Source organism: Lates calcarifer, linkage group LG15, assembly GCF_001640805.2.
Source record: "Lates calcarifer isolate ASB-BC8 linkage group LG15, TLL_Latcal_v3, whole genome shotgun sequence".
Taxonomy (NCBI): Eukaryota; Metazoa; Chordata; class Actinopteri; family Centropomidae; genus Lates; species Lates calcarifer.
The window spans coordinates 14,926,578-14,947,782 of NC_066847.1; the positions used below are offsets into that span (position 1 = coordinate 14,926,578).

The 21,205-nt window shown below is 41.8% G+C and overlaps 2 protein-coding genes across 5 annotated transcripts in view; one reads left to right on the top strand and one right to left on the bottom strand.

The window, feature by feature from the left end:
* The window catches only part of LOC108876259 (intermembrane lipid transfer protein VPS13B), a 308,041-nt gene extending 301,194 nt beyond the window's left edge, over positions 1-6,847 (top strand). For all 4 annotated transcript variants that reach the window (XM_051076101.1, XM_051076099.1, XM_018665629.2 and 1 more), the window contains exons 62-68: positions 360-536; positions 983-1,153; positions 1,978-2,154; positions 3,230-3,332; positions 4,829-4,997; positions 5,133-5,213; positions 5,755-6,847. In XM_051076101.1, the coding sequence (XP_050932058.1) occupies positions 360-536; positions 983-1,153; positions 1,978-2,154; positions 3,230-3,332; positions 4,829-4,997; positions 5,133-5,213; positions 5,755-6,003 (1,127 nt within the window). In that variant the 3' untranslated portion in view covers positions 6,004-6,847. The remainder of the gene's footprint in view (positions 1-359; positions 537-982; positions 1,154-1,977; positions 2,155-3,229; positions 3,333-4,828; positions 4,998-5,132; positions 5,214-5,754) is intronic.
* LOC108876250 (regulator of G protein signaling 22) lies at positions 6,273-20,022 on the bottom strand. Its single transcript, XM_051075767.1, has 17 exons — positions 18,964-20,022; positions 18,632-18,799; positions 18,316-18,490; positions 17,782-17,904; positions 17,522-17,623; positions 15,971-16,165; positions 15,488-15,580; positions 14,988-15,178; positions 14,609-14,771; positions 12,508-12,672; positions 10,706-10,774; positions 9,866-10,024; positions 9,442-9,621; positions 9,164-9,346; positions 8,873-9,043; positions 8,465-8,564; positions 6,273-7,755 (listed from the first exon to the last, which is right to left on the bottom strand). The coding sequence occupies exons 1-17, from the start codon at positions 19,716-19,718 to the stop codon at positions 7,643-7,645; spliced, it is 3,105 nt and encodes a 1,034-aa protein (XP_050931724.1). The 5' UTR covers positions 19,719-20,022; the 3' UTR covers positions 6,273-7,642.
* Positions 20,023-21,205: the final 1,183 nt, after the last annotated feature.

Consider the following 21,205-nt stretch of genomic DNA (forward strand, 5'->3'; position numbering starts at 1 on the left):
TCCAGTCCAACTTGTGATGCCAGAATGAACTTAAACAGTTTCTCTAGGAAACAGAGAAGAGGCTGTTTAGCAAGTGGATGCTAAAACATCTTATAATATTGAGGAAATGGAGATCCAAAACACTTTAGGATAGTTTTAAGTCCCTTATTAGTGGCTAGTCAGCCTGAAAAGTTAATGAAATATTTCACTAGTGATCAATGAATATTGAGGGAAAGCTCCCAGCATTACATTGATTACATACTATCAGACAGCACAGTAGCAGGAGTATATTTGGCCACATGAATGACCACTCTGTAGTACGTAGTATGATTATACACAAATATAACCATCTAACATGCTGTGTTGCTCCTCTGTCTCAGGGTGGGTGGTGGGGTCTTTGGAGATCCTGGGCAGTCCAGCCAGCTTAGTGCGGAGCATCGGTAATGGCGTGTCTGATTTCTTCCGCCTGCCATATGAGGGTCTGACCCGAGGACCTGGAGCGTTTGTCAGCGGGGTGTCCAGAGGGACCACCTCCTTTGTCAAACATATCTCAAAAGGTAACAGCAACGTTCACAATCTTTGTTTTTCACTAAAACATTGATTCAGTTCTTTTAAATCTTCTCCCAAACTGAAACAGCATCATCATGTAATAATGGCACAGTTGTTATAAACCATAAACCTTGAGCTCTGTAGTGAATTCAGTTAATCAAATTAAAGAAAATAAATATCCAAGAGCAGGAGTTGGTCTGAGGGGAAGGGAAGTTGTCCCTGGTTCTTTTCTGGTTTTTGGCAGACACATTCATCAGATGTTTTCAAGTGTCCCTGAGCAAACACTAATTTATCTATTACCAAATAAATACACAGTTTCCCTTTTTGAATCTCTGATTGATTGAGTATTGAGATGCACTATAATGACCTTTACTACCCACCACTTACTGGCAGTTTTCATAATGTTATTGCAAACTCTGAACATTGAATTTGAAGATGGCACATTTGCGCTCAGGTACGCTGACGTCCATCACCAACTTAGCGACAAGTCTGGCCAGGAACATGGACCGCCTGTCTCTGGATGAGGAACACTACACCAGGCAGGAGGAGTGGAGACGACAGCTTCCAGAGAGCCTTGGGGATGGACTGAGGCAGGGGCTGTCACGACTCGGCATTAGCTTGTTAGGTATGTGGGGATGCAGTCTCACGCACACACACAGTCCAAACTCCATGACTTCAGGAGACGAACATTCATTTCCTGGAGACACTTTAACTACTACTTGCCAAACCCTTATGCTAACCTTACCTCACACCACTAGTTATCCTTTCAATAACACAAAGTTAGTGGCTTGATGAGAAATGAAATTCTCAGTCAGTATTTACCCAGATTTTTTGAAAACATGGATGGATGCATGGATGGATGGTACTTCTGTTTTGTGTTGTTACTTTTCATAATCAGTCCTGATGCATAATCCCTCGACTCCACATCAGGTTGCTCAGAATGTATGGAAACATGTTTGTGCCCACACACATTTAATCTGCTGTCCAAAGGCACACACTCAAAGAGGCACACACACACACACACACACACACTGGCGTGCACAGAGAGCCATGAGACGGAGCAGTGGAGACAGCACAGCAGGGACTCAATAAACACCCAGAGGGCAGTAAAACTCAAGCCTGTCTCAAATCAGATTCAAACACACACTGAGCATATTGTCATTGAAACCAAACAGCTGCTCACATCTCTGGGTTACAGTGGATTATAATTTCTGAGATGCGCTGTAAATCACAACATCTGTGTCATGCATTAAACGAATGGTCAGATATTTTCTGTAAGGCAAAAGCCTGCCTGAATTCCTGTGACTCGCATTTATGACATTTTGGACTCTGAATTCCTGTGTCTCACTGATCTAAAATCACCACCTTTCGCCTTTGTTGTCCACAAAAGATATTTTGAAATTTCTGTGTATTGTGCATTTTGTATTTATAATTGGAATTTCTTAACAGGAGCGATAGCAGGCATTGTGGACCAGCCCATGCAGAACTTCCAAAGGACCTGGGAGATGCAGAGCTCAGCTGGTAGCAAAGCCAAAGGGGTCATCTCTGGAGTGGGAAAAGGCATTGTGGGAGTTTTCACTAAGCCCATCGGGGGAGCAGCTGAATTGGTGTCCCAGACTGGATTCGGTGAGTTCAGGATGGGTCTTATGTGAGAGTTAGGCAACAACAGTCTGATTAACACAAATACAAATTAGACTTAATGTGTAAGGAAAACCATAAATGGATGAACGATCGCGCCCCTCTCTCGTCTTGGCCTCAGACAGGAGCCATGTATTTATTAGACCAGGCCTTCAGCAGTACAGGACCCAGGAGAAAGATCCCAAAGACACACACACACACACACACACACACACACACAGGCAGTCAAGGCCTCTGGAGTTAATGTGTTTTATTGAGGCCAGAGGATGGGGGTAGGGGTGAGAAGTGGGTCAGTGGGTGGTGTGTGTTGGTGCTAACAGGTCTGGGCTACAGCACATAAACTACCAACGAGGTGAGCAGCTCCATATAAGAGCAACGACTCCTCGGGGACCTGGCTCTCACCTACCTGATCCTCTGAGCTCACACAGCATACACACACACACAAACACAAACTTGTGCATATGCATGCTGCCTCAGCAGAAAGACACACTCACTTGCACACACATCAATACTCACTCCAACAACATATCAATCAATCAATCTGCTGGTTAATATAGGGAGATCAGCTGCATTGATTTGTGATGTAACTCTGTCACACTCCATCCTCTCTTATGAAACACATGGATGTGTCTACACACACTCTTCCAGACACTCACTCAGAGCTCGACAGTGTTGCGGAGTACCGCTGCAGTGACATCATTAATGGATCTCACTGCATTCTTTATGGCTCTGTTTTAACTACTTGATGACTTCACTGGCTCGCTGCTGCTGCCACTCTGCTGACAGCTAAAGCGGGATGAAGGAAAACTGACCACACGCACATGGGTTATGAACTCACTCTGACATGTACACACAGAATCATCCTAATCTCTTTTTTAAATTACTTTGTTCTAATGTCAGAAATGTTCTTTTCCATTAGATTTATCAGCTGGTAGTAGAATTTAAGTCAGAATGGCACCAGTATTTAAATGCATGAACATAATCCACAACACTGTCAAACACTGAACACTGAAGACAGTCACTGAGGCTGACTGTCTGAATGTCTTTGTGTCTCTCCTAACAGGGATCCTTCATGGAGCAGGACTGTGGCAGCTTCCTAAACAGCTCTACCTGCCTGTAGAGGAGAAGTCAACTCAGGCCCCAAACAGCCACCTTAAATATGTCTGGTATGACCCTGGAGCCATTCATTAATCCTGCGGGGTCCTCCTTTACTTTTTGTCCAGCTATTCTTTAAAAATGGGACACGTGTTCTTGCCTTTGCTTTTGTTGGACTCTCTCCAGAATCTGCTGTTCCACCTCTCATCATTTTTGCTGTCTTGTTTAAAATAACCTTGGAGAGTTTATTACCTACTTTCCAGAAAAAAAAAAGTCTGGAAAGATGTTTGACCTTGATCCCACACATGGTAGCCAGCCTGCCCTCCCTTGTTCTCATCAAGCCATGTTAAAAGGTTTTTATAAGCGCTCTGCCAAAGCCGCCAGCTAGAAATTGTTCTTGTTATTTAACTATGAGTCTATCCAGAGATGTTTCCCCGTGCCATCAGATGGAGGAGGAACACCTTTCTTTGTATGTTGCGATGGTTTAGAGAGACTCAGTTTACAAAGGTCACATATTGTGCCAAGCAGAAGGTTGTAAAAAAAAAAAAAAAAAAAATTGGCTTGAAGTGTAGCCATATCTGCAGCACTGCATCAGATCTGAGTGTCAGAGATTCCAGTATGCTCTCATAGTGAAACACTTAATATCATCATAAAAATTTATAAGAGGCTTGTGTGTCCAGGTTATCAGGAGCTACAGAAAAGGCATTTTTATGGTACTTTATAATGAATTTTCTGCAGTTTGGTTTCCATAGCTATCAAACATTTACTTCCAGTAAGAGTCAGTGTTGTCTGTCAGCTGCCACGAGGAAAAAGGCCAAATTCAAAATGCAATATTTCTTCTGGACATTCCACTTTAGTTGTCGTTACCAGAGGGGTTAGCAGTATGTTGTACTAATGTTGGAGGAAAATGGGAAACAAAAAAAAGATAAAAATGCATGAATGCTGAGATAATGCTCCCCTGAGGTTTAATTCATGCTACACTGCAGACAAACTGGTTTCCACCAGGCGTCCATCAATCATTTTTACTACTACAGGTAGCCCAGACACTTGAGGGGTCAGGCTGCATGAGCAGAGTAACACTGAACAGAACCAAACTGTCCCTACTGTGGCTGCTTCAAACATCTGCTCAATGCACCTGCCTTCCAAAGTAAACAAACTGTCTGTCTGACTGAACACTTCAGTTCCTGCACACATATTTTGGACACGTGTGTAATAGGAACCATGCAGAGAACATGCAAAAATGTAAATTACAGGATGTGTGCAGACACATATGGTGACTTGTATGTGTGTGTTGAGGTCAGTTTGACACTTTGTGCATCTTGTGTTTAAAGGGAAGTGTCTGAAGGAGATCTGCCTGACTGTGTGAAATTATATGTGCGCACATAATCCGTGGATGCAATTGTGTTTTTACAGTATATATGTTGATTATACATAAAATTACCAAGGCCTTATTTTTAATATTTGATTGTATGTAAAGTTTGAATTTTCCAATCATGTCCATCTAAAAAGTGTCATAGCTTGTTCATAATGCTCATCTCTTCCTGTTTCTTCTCCTCTCTGACCACAGGAAGATGCTCCAGTCTCTGGGGCGACCGGAGCTCCACATGGCCCTGGAGGTCACCATCGTGAGCGGGTCCGGTCAGGAGCATGCCGGCTGTCTGCTGCTCACCTCTGAGGTGCTGTTTGTGGTCAGTCTCAGTGAAGACACACAGCAGCAGGCGTTTCCCATCACAGAGGTAACCAATAGTAGTCAGGGGGAAAAAAAGACAGAAAAAGGTGTTCAACACATCGGAAATAGCCTGACCAGACTGAAACAGCTCCTGTCCATTGGCAGGCAGTGAAGTGAATGTTAAATCTCCTGTCCTCTGCAGGTGGAGTGTCAGCAGGAGCCAGGACAGCAAGGCCAGCTCACCCTCACCTTACAGCAGCAGACAGTAGCCAGTGACACGGAGGTGAGACTCTGAAACTGATCATACAGTGTCTAACTTACACACTGCTTCAACAGGCAGACTGTATATCATGAGTATAAGTATTGATTTGGTGGATAGGACAATTGAAAAACATTAAAATAATTTCAATTTCATCTTCTTTTATTCTGCTTTATCCTTTAATCTATTCATTTTTGTTATATTTATTCTCTATTTTTGCCAAACTTTTTACTAATCTAGTCATGTGTGTGCAGATTACTAGATCAATATATTTTTCGCCATTAACGTTTTTAAGCCTTGTCGCCCCTAAAGCGTCAGTACAACTATGAATGACTCAGTCATCAAGTGGCAGAAACCAGGACTGATAAAAATCCTCTAACATGTCAGTGGTACAGCTCTTTTCACCAGTTTCTCTGTCTGAATCAGCGACTTATAGTGTTTGGTTGGCATGACAGTATACTTTTACACAACACTCCATCATGTGTCCTTATTGGCACATGGACACCACCTGCAGCAGAATTAACTTCATTAGAGTGATGGTAATCATGTGTGTGTTCTTCCCCAGGGTGACGGTGTTCGCGAGCGTCTGTCAGAGCAGCAGTATCAGCGGCTGGTGGATTACGTGATGAGAGCCTCCCAGTTTCTTTCCCCCTCTGCTGCCTCTCTCCAGCTGCAGCCACCGGTGTCATTTGCCGAGTCACCGCCCTCTGTCACCAAGTCTTACCGCTACCTGGTGGATCCGGCCTTCGCCAAGGTGTTTGTCAGCAAGTTCAACATGGTAAAGAATAAAGCCTTGCGCATCGGATTCCACTGATACACAGTATCATGGATTGGAGGCTTTCTGAGATTTATACAGATAAGATCAGACCTTTGTTCCGGTTTAAATTAAGCCTTAAATATTTTGAGATATACTGTAGTTTGGGTCTGAAAAGATAACTAACCATTTATGCAAAATTGTATTCATTTCTTATATTTAACTTAAAGTCCACCATGCCTTGAAATATAGAGAATTCTTATAAATTAAAAAGAAAGATATATTTTTTACTGATGCAACAAACTCATCACAACACCACAGAGAAAATCTGAGGATTTACAATCAGTTTTAATCACAGAAACACAAAAGCTCAGACATTTCTTTTGGTAGAACATTTTAATGAGCATATACTGTAGTGAACACTAAAACAAGATTTGTGTCAACTTAAACTTAGGGCTTGCTCACTCAGTGTGAAACCTCTTCAGTGTTGCAAATAGAAATGCACAGGACACGACAAACAGGAGTCACTTAGATCTGTTTCATTTCTATCTAAACTGTCTGCAGTGTTTCACTCTGCTGAATAAGCTCTTAGTGTTTACATTTTCCATGGAGCCAATGTTAAGTGCAATATTATATACATGTTGATGGATGCTAAAGATATCAGCTGTCAACCAAAATGTTTTTTTTAGATGATGTGACATAGTTGTTTGACAAGAACACTGTTCCCTGCAACCTTACATTAATGCCAACGTGTTATTGTTGCCTTTTATATTGTTGTACCACCAAGGTCTATGTAAAAACTAAGTCTATTGCCTTTAGTGTATATAAATAGATATTAATGGGGAAATGTTTTAATTAAAAAAAATATTAAAAATTATATAAAGGGTTATTCTGTCATTGTGCACTATGTCAGAAAAGAAATCTAAATAACAGTACAGTTAGTTACATTTGTTTTTTACTCAGTAGGAGCAGTAGAAGATAGAGTTAGGAGGTGTTTGTTACGCTGGATTTGAAAAAAATTATTCTTACATCATGTGTAAACTCATCCTTAAACGTCTTCATCTTCAAGATAGAAGTAGCAGCTCATCATGCTCTGATAACAGTGTCAGTCACTCTCATCTGTATGGACTCAAATTAGAGTCAGTGAGAGTTTGAGCTTGTTAAGTGATTTTCACTAATAACTCCAGCGTTTGTAGTTGTAAATCAGCCTTCGTAAACCTGTGACTTTCTGCATGAAAGTCTATACGTAGGTAGAAAAAAGCTGTGTGGAGTTTGCATGTTCTCCCTGTGCCTGCATGGGTTCTCTCTGGGATCTCCTTCCTCCCACAGTCCAAAGACATGCAGGTTAACTGGTGACTCTAAACTGCCCGTAGATGTGAATGTGAGTCATTGTTTGTCTCCAGTCCTGTGATAGACTGGTGACGTGTCTAGGGTGTCAGCTGGGATTGGCTTCATCCCTGCCACCCCACCAACCCTCAAAGGATAAGCAGTAATGATAATGGATGGATGAACTTTACAAACTCAAACTCTTTTTGACCCTAATTTGAGCCCATACACCTGTGTTGAAGCTGAGCTGCGTGAAGTCAGTTCTTACATTTTGCTTTCATTTCATGAAACTTTACACCTCCTGCAGAAAAGCATGAAAGTGAATTATGTTTTGGAGGCAAAACGTCGTGTCGAGCCACTGAAAAAGCTCTGTTCACATACTCTTGTATCTGTTATACTTTTTACTGTCTGCTCTGGAGGAGCAGTGTGACTGCCTGTGGCTGTGTTTACTGCCTGCTGATTTGACACTGCAGTAAGAAGAGGAGTCTGGAGGAGAGAGAGAAAGATATGAAACACTTAATGAGTTGAGTCTTAAACAACAGCACATTCAGTCCCTAAACAGATAACAAGAAAGGCTATTGATAGATTAGATTAGAAAGTGACATGTCTGTTTTTACTCTATAGACACACCTTCCTACTCAACTCATAGTCTTTGGTCATAGATGTTCTCTCAGGCCTTCATGCTGAGGTTGTCTCCACCTCCATCTGTGCTCCTGATAGTATTTCTTCTCTATACCATCCCATTAAAACACAATTTGCACTGTGCTTCATTTCCATTCATCCCCATTCATCATGGAGTGGAACTAAGTCCTGCGTTATCATCACGCTTCATTTACATATCCACGCAGTGTGGACTCTGACTAACTCCTGCACAGAACATTGACACTTAATGGACAGGCTGAAGTGGACTGAAGTTCCACATAATGACAGTTCTGACATGCAGAGGGGGTCGGCTTGACATTGCTTTGGCTTCAACAGCCAGGTAATACCAGAGCCTTGGAAGGGTAGTTTGAATTTTACCGTGGGAACAGCTAAATGTCATTTCAGTGTTATGGTTTCTCTGTCTACTTACTGTTCCTCTAGCAGAGTAGTCAAAAAAATCCTGGATGTGGGAGTTTCATTGAGCCCTGGGAGAGAAAAGGGAGGGTTGTGTGTGTGTGTGTGTGTGTGTGTGTGTGTGTGTGTGTGTGTGTACCTGAGGCTGTGGAGAACGAGGCTTCCAGCTGACTCTTTCTCCTCAGCAGCACCTCCTCTCTCTTCAGAGCTGCCATGTACTTGGAGTAGGACCACGACAGCTGAGGGAAAACGTCCAGAAATCGAGTCAAATCTAACGTGATTAGAAAAACGTTGAGTTAGAGGATTGCGTTTCTCCTTTATAGTTCTGTGGTTGGAACTGATGAGGCCTTGTTTGGACTTCAGGCTGTAATTGAGTTTATCTTCATCATTGCAGTTTTTATTTTAATATGTTGTGCTTTCAGATAGTTACTAAATGAAATCATTTAATTCAGGTTTGGCTTTCTTCAGATGATACGTTTTACACAAACACATCTTCAGCTCTATCTTCACAATGTTTCCAAGTTAAGAACATCAGAGTGCTCCTTACCAGCTGTGTGGGAGACAGCAGCACTTTGCTCTGTCTCCTCATCTGCTTTTTTCCACTTCTTCCTTCTTTTTGTTCTTCTACATCATCCATGTCATCGTCATCTGTGTCCTCTTCCTCCTCCTCCTCCTCCTCCTCCTCTCTAAAACTGGACTCTTGTGTCTCCTGCTCTTCCTGTACCAAAGAGGCCAGGTTGTATTGAGTCTGTCTCTACCACTGATTTTAATGTTGCGGTAAAATTAGAAATTGCATAACCACATTCTTTGTAACTCTTATTTTCATGTGTTTCCTCACTTGGACTCTCCTCCTCTCATCCTCCTCCTCCTCCTCTTCCTCTTTCCTCCTCTGTCTTCGCACTCTGGCTCTGTGTTTGACTCGTTCCTCCTGCAGCAGAGGAAGGAGTTGCTCCTCTTGGACGCTGCTGCTCAGCTCTTGAAATTCAGGCCAAAACTTCAGCAATTCACTGAACACCGACATCTACACAAAGAGAACAAAAAACACTCGCATAAAGCACATATACAGGAAAACGTACAACACAAACCAAAGTCAGACACGCAAACATACACACACACCTGTGCTTCTCTGAAAATGTAAGGGCCAAGCTCGTGGCGTTTCTCCAGAATGTGCTGGGCCTGTTCAGGAGGGATGTCTATCTGCAGGGCGGGGGGCATGGACGAGTTGATAAAACAGTTGATGATGGTGGAGATCTTCTGCTGGATAGTGGCCTCATCACTGTGAGAATGACAAAGGTCCTTCACACAGGACGAGAGGTGACAGAGGTAAAGAGGAGATGAAAGCTAGAAGATGAACTATTTCCCACTGCTTCTAAAATGATCTGTCCATCAGTTTAATTGAGGTGTGAAACGTGAAAAGTTAAAGAGACCATTTTTATTACATTTTATATCTAACAAAGGCACATGACAAAGATCTCAGATCAGATTCACACACAAACTGCAAACTTCAAGTATGCTGCACTATTTTATTTTATTTTTTTACCTTATACCTCTGGACCTCCAGCCAAAAGAGCATGTCATTCTCCAGGAAGTCTCCCTTCAGGGAGATAAAGTGCTGGAATTGCATACTAGTGACAGGGTTGAGTAAGATCTGTCGAAACAGGAGAATCTCTTTGGAGGAGCTCATCCATAAGCCTTCGGCCTGCGGGAGGACAGACAGAAGACAGAGGACTCTTGGGTTTTTAAGGACACTTAAGCTGTTTGTTAAACTCCATCAAGAAAAAGAAACCCCTGCCAGAAATAACTAACATTAATAACAATTCATTTTTACCTATCTGTGTAATTATTATAACTGGAAAGAAAACATCGAAAACAGATCAGAAGAATCAGTACAGTGTGCTCTTCAACAACAGCAGTAAAGATGATCTGTGACCTATGAGCTACAGTCTTAGCTCACAGAAAACTGAGATAATGATACTCTTTTATTCAGAAAACCTGCTCTTCGCCAATAATGAGATAATGATCATAAAGATGATAGTCACAATCATGTATAACAACTCCTTCCTGTAATCATCCTGCTTAAAATGTGAAATGTTCATGTTTTATATCTGTGTTCTACTGTGGAGCTGAGATGAGAAGACAGGAACAGAGCTGCATGGAAAACACCCCAAAGACTATTAAAAGAAGGTTAGTAATGCTGATGCTTTAATCTTATTTATCCTGGATCCAATTTGGGAAAACCGACCACAAGGCCAAAATGGTATTTGACAAAGCCAGTGCTCGAAGCCAAGTCATGAACTAAATCACACATGCTTTCAGGCCAGGAAATGCCTTATTTCTCTCCATTCAAAATACCCAGCTTCCCCAGAGGATTCTTCCTTACCTTCCAGGCTTCTCTCCTTGTCCTGCGTCGATGGTAGCTGTGCTGTGAGAGCCTTTCTGCTGCTTGGGGCTACCATACACAGAAACACACACACACAAAGGTCAGAAGTCAGAAACTGAGTAAACTAAGATTAACCCAACACCTCTCATCCCCCTCTGCACACTGCTCTTTGTCACTGGCAGTAACTAAAGCTCTCGCTCTCTTTTTACCTTTTAACCTAAACTGAGTCTTCACTTCCTCTGATCTAACTCCTCCGATCTTTACCTTTCTGATATCATGTCTGTCTCCCTCCTCCGACCTCTAATGTCCTCCTCTTCACTCCTTACCCATCTTTTCCACCCTTCCACTCATCTCCTCCTCCAGAGTGTAATGCTAAACTACGTCTACCGCTCATTACTTAATGACAGGATCCGCATGACCATACATAGTAAACTTGATAACATAATGAGGCAGCGAAGCAGAATCTGCGGTGTTTGTGTTGCCACTTGATGCGGCAACCTGAGAAAGCGACTGGCCAGTGACAGTGTTTAGTGGTTTCTCGCATTGCAGAGGCGCTAATGTGCGTCTGACCTCTTATCTGTGTCCACTCTCAAGGCCATTATACAGCTTTAAAGCTCACAGTAGTACTTATCACATGAACAGTTTATACAAGTTCAAATGAAATGACATATACATTTCCAATCAAACCAACATCATATTTTTCATACACATGTTCATTGTCCTGCTCACTAAATGGATATGTGTTATGTATAGAGAGGCTGAGACTAGATATGCAGTAGCCAAACCTGTGATTAATGGAGTTAAACAAGCTGGAACCCAGCAAAACCTCTAGGTCGCTGCTTTTAAGCATCAAATAATTCCATATCTCTACACTTTTCTAAATCAAAATGGCAGCAACATGAACCCTGCATGCAGTCACTCTTCACAAGTTCTGACCACTGATGATTTTGATATTTCTGATATTTGCTGATGACTTCACACTTGCATCAGTAAGAGCCTACAGCCACACGAGTGGCTCAGCGAGGCTGTTCTTAGGTACAGCAGTACTTTGAGCTAAAAGCTAACGTAAACATGCCACATGGTGATGTTTAGCAGGTAATATTTAACAGTCACAATCATAGTTTAGCATGTTGGCATACTAACATTTGCTAATTAGCATTGGATGAATTAAAATTTTGATGGAAACGCTGAGTCATCACCAGAGTAATTACATTTCATCCTGAGGGGAACATGATGTCTTGTCTTGAGTTGCAGAAGTTCGCTCAAAACCAGTCAGCAATCACAAAAGTCATTAGGATACTTTGTCAGAGAACCATGAATGTCTGTACAAAAATTCATGCCCATTCTTTAAATAGATATTGAGATATTTCTCACAATAAGAGAAAACTTTGGCTTGCTGGATCAGGGGATCAGCAAAGTCAGAGGCTTTATCCACTGGGGACCATGAATGTCTTTACAAAATGTCTCAGCTATTCACTCAATAGTTGTTGAGAAATTTCAGTCAGGACAAAAGTGGTGGACTGACCTACCAACAGATGCAGCTAACATGGATAAAAACATTCACATCTGTCCTGTATTTGTTTTGACTAAAAAATAAGATTTTCACAGTGTAATGAAAGTACTTAAACTAACTTAGGTACTTAAAGTAAATTCTGTTCTGACACTACCCCTTTGCAAATTTAAGAATGACACCAATGGCCATTGTTTTTCAAGACTCTAGACCTGCAGTATGACCAAGCAGTGGTAAAGTGGTTGCATTTTAGCTAGAATAAAATGAAAGCGTTAAAAATCAAGACGTCCACCTTTGGTTGGTGTTTCTGTCGCTCTGTGAACTCAGCCGTGGACAGAAACTGAGGCAGCCATGTTTTCTCAATGTGATTCCTGACAATGTCCTGGATCTCCACAGCAACCAGGTTTGAGAGACACTCTAGCTTCAGACGCTCTAGTCCACCTGCCAGATGCAATATCTGCACATACACGCACGCGCGCACACACACACAGATGCACACACACGAACACACACACACACACATAGAAAAAGAACATAAGGAAGACACAGTCAAAGCCACAGCAGAAGCAGATGGTTAAAATATGTGTTCATGTGTTTGATATGAATGGTAAAGATGTATGTATGTATGTACATGTCTAAGGATTTCTATAAAACCACATGAAGAGTATGTGAGGTGGTCAGCAAACTCAGAAACCCAACTGAAAACCCCTCTCCTTCCTGATTCCTGCTGCGCTCGTCTTCATTCCCACAATCCCTGTGTTCTCTTCATCCTTCCCGTCTGCTTTCTTTCTTCATACATCGATCTGGCAGTGTCTCCCTATTTATATCTCCTCTATATTTTCTCTCATCTCATTTTGCATGCACACAGGCATGCATGCACACACTCACTCACACGCAGGCTTCAGAAATGAGAACCAGTCCTGGCACTGGAGTGGGAGTCAGTAGATGAAAGGAGGCCAATCTGTGACTGGATGACTGAGTGATTGAAAGAGTGAAGGGCCAAAGCAGTAAAGCTGTCAGTCTCTACCACTGCTCACGCTGATGAGAACCAATGCTGAGATGCAACAGCAGCAGCCAGACCCAATCCTACAGAGTCAGAAGCACTAGAATTGGCATCTTCATTCAAATGCACAGTCATAATGATTATTTTGATTGTATTTATGAGATGAGGATGACAAATGACAAAGGCCATGCACCAGAGTTGAATTCATGTCAACAAGTAGACTCAGTGTGTCTTTTTTAACCAAGTGAGCTACAAGAAAACCCTGAAGTCAAGGTTTTTCAACGGCCATTATCTTAATAAGTCCTGTAAATGTGATTCACAAACATGGCTACCCCAGAAGGTGCTGCTGCTGTTGCCAGAAAAGTTATAGAGTCGCTCACCTTTTTTTGAAAAAACACAAGGGAACACCTGAACACTATCTGGTGCAAAGGAGTGTGAAAAGTAGTTTGGAAGCTAAACTAAGCTAAGCTAGTTGTAAGCTACTTTAAATAGATAGCTAAAAGTATTAGAGAAATGGTTGGAATAGCAAAGTTATAACCGTTGATGTTGGCAGCTAGTGTTTAATGCATCAGATAAATGATTGAAGCAGTTGGCTAAACGTAATGAGTGAATGTCCAGCTTCAGCCTCTTCAAGTGAAAACCACCAAACCAACCTGTTCCATACTAATAAAGTTAAACAACATTCAGTTTAAAACCACTTCATTCACTTTTGGAACATGCAGTAGTGTCGGGGTATTTGACAAGGCTGTGGGGTATATCTGAGAAAATTGGTTAGAATTAGGAACCAAAGCTCTCTAACACATATGAAATAACACTCTTTGCTGTGACTGTGCAATAATAAATACTGCATAGCAGCTTTCTTTGATGTCCCAAAAAAGAAAATGAGGCTCACTACTATCTGCTCATCCTAACTTCACACACCATGCCCTCCTCCAGTAATCCTAGAATCCAGCAACCTAATCTCTGACTATAAATGTCAGGAGAGATTTCATCATACTATTACTGTTACTGGAGCTGATCTTTGTCTTTTGTGGATCCAAATCACACTTCTTTCCTTTTTCTCATGTTAATTCTAACCATGTCTTCTCATTCCTGTTCCCCAAACAACACCCTGCTGTCTGAGCTGTCAGCATTATGTCTGCAGGATGCCAGAGAATGGAGATGGGAAATTGTGTGAGAGCCACAGCGAGCTCTGTTTATCATGTGTGAATGCTGAGCCTCAGCCGGAGCTCACATCTCATCTTGGGATTGTCATGTCATGGGTACCATGTTTCTACCCACTGTCTCTGTAGAGCTAACGAGAATTCAAACCCAGTGGAAACTACACCAAATTGATTACGATTGCAAATAAAAATCCATATTGTTTTTTCATGTTATGTAACTGACATACATCATTCTGTTGCTCTGTTGAAGCAGGGCTGTCAGGGCCAAAGAAGTACTTCCTGTTGAGGTATTTGGTTACAATGTGAGAGGACCTCTCTTGTTTAACAGCCTTGTCCTTCTGAGGAGTCCTCCTGTACTGCTCCAAATCCAGCCAACATGTGAGATGAATGCTGTACCGAAACACATGTTCAGAACACAAATGTTACTTTCACATACACTTCAGTGCAATGTGCTGTATACATCCTGCATCTTTTATAATACACAGTAACATATACTGTACATTGCTGTAAATACACTGTGTATAAGTTGGGGTGGGAGCATATTGTAATTCTGAATTAAAGACAAAAGTCTGACAATAAACAGTAATCTCGTGTTACACTGCTTACCTGGCATCCTGATTCTGGAGGAAAGACATAAAATGCCCGATCTCATGGCGGTGACGAAGTAAGGAACCTAGACGGTAACCTTGGTAATTTGGAGACACTCTGGACCAAGACTCAGGCACTCTGGGAACCTTTGAGAAGGTAGTAGAAGAAGCAGTAGGAGAGAGGGATAGCATGGACTCAGACTGCTGCACCTGCAAAGGTGATACAGCAGGAAGAAGCAGAGAATAAGTGATAGAGAAAAGACAGACAAATAGGTGGTGGGTGTGGTTAAAAACCCTCAACAGTGATTTTTCCATATCACATCATGCCTACTACTGTCTCATAGATGGTATGGCACCATTGTAAATAACACATTCATGCCAAATAATACGCCATAAATATTAGAGAGAGACCATGTTCACATTAGCAGTTTAATGTTCACAGGTGTGTGTTTATTGACAGTTGACTGAGCACCAGCATGTTATAAATCTGTGGCATTTGTGGATGCTGGCTGACCTGACCTGTTTAAGTCGGCGTTCGGATTCCTTGTACACATTCTGGAGTTCCCTGTACTCCTGACTTTCAACCCTGTGGACCTCCTCCTGCACAGACACCTGGACATACATACAGACATAAAATCTGAGGCAATTAGAGATGCACTTAATTGGTTAAAGTCATTGTCAAGCAGAAATGGCACACATCTGATGGTGCAAGATTCTCAAATATGAGAATTTGGGGCTTTCATTACAATAAAGTTAATATTTTAGGACTGTTGGACAAAAAAATGACATCCTCCTTCCACAGTGAGGTCAGATGTCTCTTTGTCTTGCACATCCTTTCAGCAGGGAAAATGCTTGTCCAAACAGGGTGTGATGTTTATCCACCTGAGGAACAATCTCTGATCAGTGGGCCTCTGTGCCAGCTAAGCTGTAAACATTATGAAAATCTGCTTCCTCTGGATAGAAGGGAATTGAATGAGACTGTGGGTGTAGTACTATGGTTACCTTCTGGAAGGACTCTTTGTCCCGGCTGAGCAGTAGTGTCCATGGCTGCAGCAGGATGTTCAGTATGTGCTCCTCAACCTCGTCAAAGAGCTCCTCAAAAGCCGGCATTAGTCTGTCATATACCTTCCTTCTGATCTCCTCATCCACACCAATGCTCCTCCTGGCAGAAGGGTACAGATATGTGGAATAAAGGAGCTGGAGAAGGAGGGGAAGGGAAATGAAGGGAAGGGAGGGGAGGGTACATGTCATCACTTCAGAAACATTTCTCCTCACAACCGCCATCACTTTCATCATCATCATTGTTCAGTGCTCTCATACACAATATTCACTATCTCTCATCACAGCTGCCATCACACCACATTAAATGTCAGTCTTTTAACCCTGCTGGCCATGACACTATGGAAAGATAATCTAAATATCATTCCTCTGGTGAACTAAAGGTTAAGTAAAGGAAAACAGATTTCACTGTGTGGTATTCTGGACCATACCACTCTGCTTCCCTCCCTGGTTCAGCTGTAGCCAAACAGGGTGGTTCTGGGTGACTGGACTGGCGCAGACTTGGGATGGGGGGGGGTGTCTGACTCACTTGTTTTTATGAGGGTTTAAATCTCCCACTTAGTGAGGGATAAAGAGGTTAGAGAGATGCAGCAGGGAGAATGGGAGTGGCAGGCCAAGAGAGCATGCAAAAAAGGTCAGGTGTGTGTGTGTGTGTGTGTGTGTGTGTGTGTGTGTGTGTGTGTGTGTGTGTGTGTGCAAAAAGGAGGGTAACAGAAAATCTTACACTCAATCTCTGCTTCATTGCCTTTTTGACTACATTTGTTCTCTGAAGCTTTAATTTATAGTGAGTCATGGTTTTGCCTGGCATCCTTCTAAAGGAGGCCCCTTTATAGTTCTGGATATAGTTTTTTTTTTCTTTGACAAAAGCATGAGTTACATTAATATACCTATTTTTTTATTACTTAGTTTAATGTTTACAGCTGGCCTTGGTGAGACAAAAATCATGGAATCATAAACAATTTATTATCTGAAATAGCATGTTGCTGTTTTTTGGCTGAATGAAAATGTAGTGTAACTAAGAGGAGTGTTTTATGACAGGAAAAAACCACACACATGTACCAGAATCTGCTGAACCAGGCTGAACTCAATTATAAGTAGAGACATGTTAGCAAATGCACTCACAAATGTCAAATTCAAACTGCAAAAAGACACATACTGTTATACTATACACTGACAAAAAAGATGCAAACACACTATACATTTCAGTTACTTGTAAAACAGAGACAATACTTCCTATTGCTTTATAGACAAAGATGCTTCCCTCTCCTTTATTTCCATTTTGATATCATTGATTTGCTTATATTTTTGAAATTGTGTGGTGACAGTGTTAAATAGCTGCTGACATTAGTTTTAGCTAATATCACTTTAAGTGTCTATCACACCACCTTAACATCTGTGTCAGTAGTTAAGGCTTGCGTGAGATGAATGTAAAAAACTCTCCAGTGAGACCTTATTAGAAAGTCTTTGGTCTTGATCGTGTATATGTGTGCTCACCTGTGCCTCTCTCTGTACCCTGTAGGGGTCCATCCCATCCTGGTAGAATAGCTCATGGTAGTGCTGCAGGTCAGTCCAGAGGTAAACAGCATTCGCCCACAGCTGATACAGGATAGAAGAATTATAGTGTCTGTCACATCACCGTTTTAACTGTACTGCTCTGCAATGTGATTACAAAGAGGTTATCTTCCATCTTGGATGTATTAGAGGAATAATTGAATGCAATTTAGTACATTAAATTCCAATAGCTGTTGTTGTACCTGGTTTCCAGATTGTACGCAGAAGTGTGTGAAGTACAAGCCAGCACGTGAGTCAACACAGAGAGCCTGTAACATCTTTTGCATTCCTCTGTTTCCCAGTAACAGATTTCTGCCAGAGTATAACTGATGAAATACATGCAAAGACAGGAAAACTTATAATACAAACAGCACATGAAGTTATTTTAAATTATTTTATTTATCAAGTGGACAAATATTTTTAAACAATTTATTACTTAGTCTTAACAATGTGCAAAAAAAGTAAAAAACACCAGTTTCCCACAACCTAAGATGATATTTTAAATTGCTTGTTTTGTCCAAACAAGAGGCCAAGATCTAAACATAGGCAGTTTCTAATGATGTAAAACATGTAGCAAATTCACACATAGGATAAGCTGGAAATAAATATTTGGCTTTTTTGTTTGGTAAATGAATAACTGTGCTGCATTTGATACCAATTTGTGTTGTGCTGTGCTGCCTTTTGTTATGCTGCATGTTGTTGTGTGTTGTGTTGCTGATTCATTTCACTGTTCCTACCTGTGAATGGACAGAATGGGAAGACTGGGACAAGCAGGTATCGGGGTAGAGGGGAGGCAGGGTCAAAGAGTCATGGTGGAGTTGTCTGCTACTCCATCGTTCTGTCCCCAGCCCAGTATTAGAGGGGTCAACTCGATGTTCCCAAACACACTGAGACTTCCAGAACCTCGGAGCCCTGTGGGGGAAGGAGAGGGAAAATTACAAATGATATTTATCTATATAAAGCTTCAGACATATCAGTATATGCCAAGATGATAGTCTCATACACATATACACAGGCACTGGGAAGTTGAATACAGTTAAGTGTGACTCTAACCAGTAGTAGAGCAGAGCCTCAGTGAGGCACGGCTGAACTGAGCACAGCTTCTCTTCTGTCCAGCAGGGGGAGGTCGTCAGCCCCAGCCTGGAGAGCAGCTCTGCCTTCAGACTGCTGTGACTGCTGCTCAGCAGGTACCTGCTCCTCATCAGGACCAAGAACCTGGAAAAAAAAAAAAAAAATACCACATTAGATCACTTTTGACAGACATTGTATTTGTTTTTGTAGTTACAGTTGCCATCTACAGTTTTCAACCATCAAACCATGACTGCAAAACATAAAGCAATCAGTGAGCTTTTGTAAAGTGAAAAGAATACCAAGTTGGTGTTCACCTCTTCTTCCGCTCTCTGTCCTGTATAGCCTTCAGTTTTTCTACATCCATCCAGAGATTAACTATCTTTTCTCCTGGTGTTCCTCGCAAAAACTCCTTGAACTCATCCAAGCCTGGTCTATTGTCCTGGAAACAGGTACCATGGCAACAAATAGGGACATTTTCCTGGTCTGTGCCCCTACTCCCCACCTCCCTATTCTTCGTATCCCATCCTGTCTTCTGCTCCACTCCACTCCCCCTCTTGCCATCTTGAACTTTCTCTTTCTTTGCCCCCAGTCTTTGTCTGTCTCCATTAGCTGAATGTTGGCAAACATTACATTCACAGGATCTCTCTGTGCTGGTGCAGTTTGTCTGGCCTCCTGACTTGCTGAAACAGTCAGAAATGTTTTCCTGGCTGTGATTATCCATTACGTGCAGGGCACTGTTAAGCACCTGTTTAACCACTCTGGCAGCCAGGTACTCCAGCTGTAGTTCAGAAGACTCAAACTTCTGGCTAGTGGACATTTTGAGATATTGCACCTCCGAGGTGCCAGCTGATGGCTGTGCACAGCGGGGGGCCAACCCTATTTCTGGGCTCTGGAGTTCCTGTGTTTTCTCACATTTAAGGTTAAATGAGGAAGAACAGGAGGAGGACAAAGTGGAAAAGGTACATGGGTTCTCTGGCTCAGAACAAGTGGAGAAACATCTGGATGATTCACTGCATTTTGTATTGGCATGTTCCGTCTGGCCAGAGGGCAGATATGTAAAGTTGTACATCGTCACAGACCCTGAACAAGAAGGAGAAAGACAACAGAGGAATCCTTAGCTTTCATAACTAGATTTCAGGCTGCACACATAAACAATACACAGACACAGATGTACAAGTAAAAACATTTCAGGTATGTACCTTGTTTTGCTGAAATATTCTCCAGAGAGTGTGAGCATGTTAGGACCTTCAATGGATTGTAATTTTCTTTGTCATATTGGGAGGAACAACGCTGTTGCGGGGCTGACAGCGTGCTTCGACTTGAGGTGTTTTTCCTTCTCCGGATACACAGGTTTGGGTCCCACTGAAGCAACAACTTGGCCAGTCTGGGAAAGACCAGAGAGAACTGATACACCACCATTCACAGAATACACAAGCACATATTTTCCTTTGTATTACATAATCATTATACATTTATAAATATTAAAAAATTACTGAATTAACAAGTTTGGCTATTGGTGTTTCTCTTTCATTGCTTCCACGTGTAGGTTGGAAGTTAACATGGGTCAGTCAGTCATCTGATCTGTACAGGGATGTGGCCCAGAGGCATAAGGAATTAGGTGGACTAAAACAGAGGATTAAATCAGGGAACAATCTTAAACACAATTAAAAGAATTCCTAGAAGCTAGACAATAACCACATTGTACTGGTAAAGGGTCAACACTCCATAATCACTGGCAAAAGCAGTCTTTGAAAATGATCATAGTATGTGTCAGAGCTAACTGAAGCCAATTATCTTTAAAATCCAGGACAGTAAGCATTTCTCTAGAACTGAAGTAATGACAGTAAAGTCAGCAAATGCAGAAAGTAAAGGCATGAGCTGTCAAACACTCTGCCTGAGCTGATAAAACTGAACACTAAATGTAGTATTAATATAAACATCATGTTATAGTGAGAACATTAAAACATCTAAATCAATATACAATATAGGAGGTAACACTATGTTTGTTTGTATGTAATGTAAGTCTAAAAACAAATGAATTACCACTTGTAGTACCTGTATTCAATGTAGCAATCACTTTGCAGGAAAAAAGGCAATCTTTCCTCTATGATCCACTGAATTCCTTGCTCTTTGTCCAGGCACTGCAAGAGTCAGAGAGACAGATTCCTCAAGTCAGCCCTCTAAAACCACAGCAGCTCATCTTCAAAACCAAATATATTCAGCTATTGATTTCCACATAAATGTCTGTTCACTGCTTACACGGACAATATAATGGTTGTCTACAGGAGGAGTCCTGGTCAGCACTGTGGGGTTACCAGTAAGGAGTTGTGATTTACAGTGGTGTAGGACTGATCTGATCCTTCTGGTGACGAACTCAGCTGCTCCACTCACCAATTCAAACAGCCCAGTCTCCTGGTTGTACACCAAAGCCAATGGGAAAGACTGGGAGAAGACATAAGGTTATAAGAAGGCTGTAAGTTTTGTTGAAAATATGCTATATTATTTATACATTAGGACTACTTTACCGGCAGACTTAAGAAATCATTGAAGAAGTGA

Excerpts from the sequence above, each read along its gene's own strand:
- LOC108876250 (XM_051075767.1), bottom strand. The coding sequence starts at position 19,718 with ATGTACAACTTTACATATCTGCCCTCTGGCCAGACGGAACATGCCAAT. Across the intron at positions 17,905-18,315 it reads CCCATTCTGTCCATTCACAG|TTATACTCTGGCAGAAATCT; the intron begins GTAGGAACAGTG and ends GTATTTCATCAG. Across the intron at positions 10,025-10,705 it reads CAAGGAGAGAAGCCTGGAAG|GCCGAAGGCTTATGGATGAG; the intron begins GTAAGGAAGAAT and ends GTCCTCCCGCAG.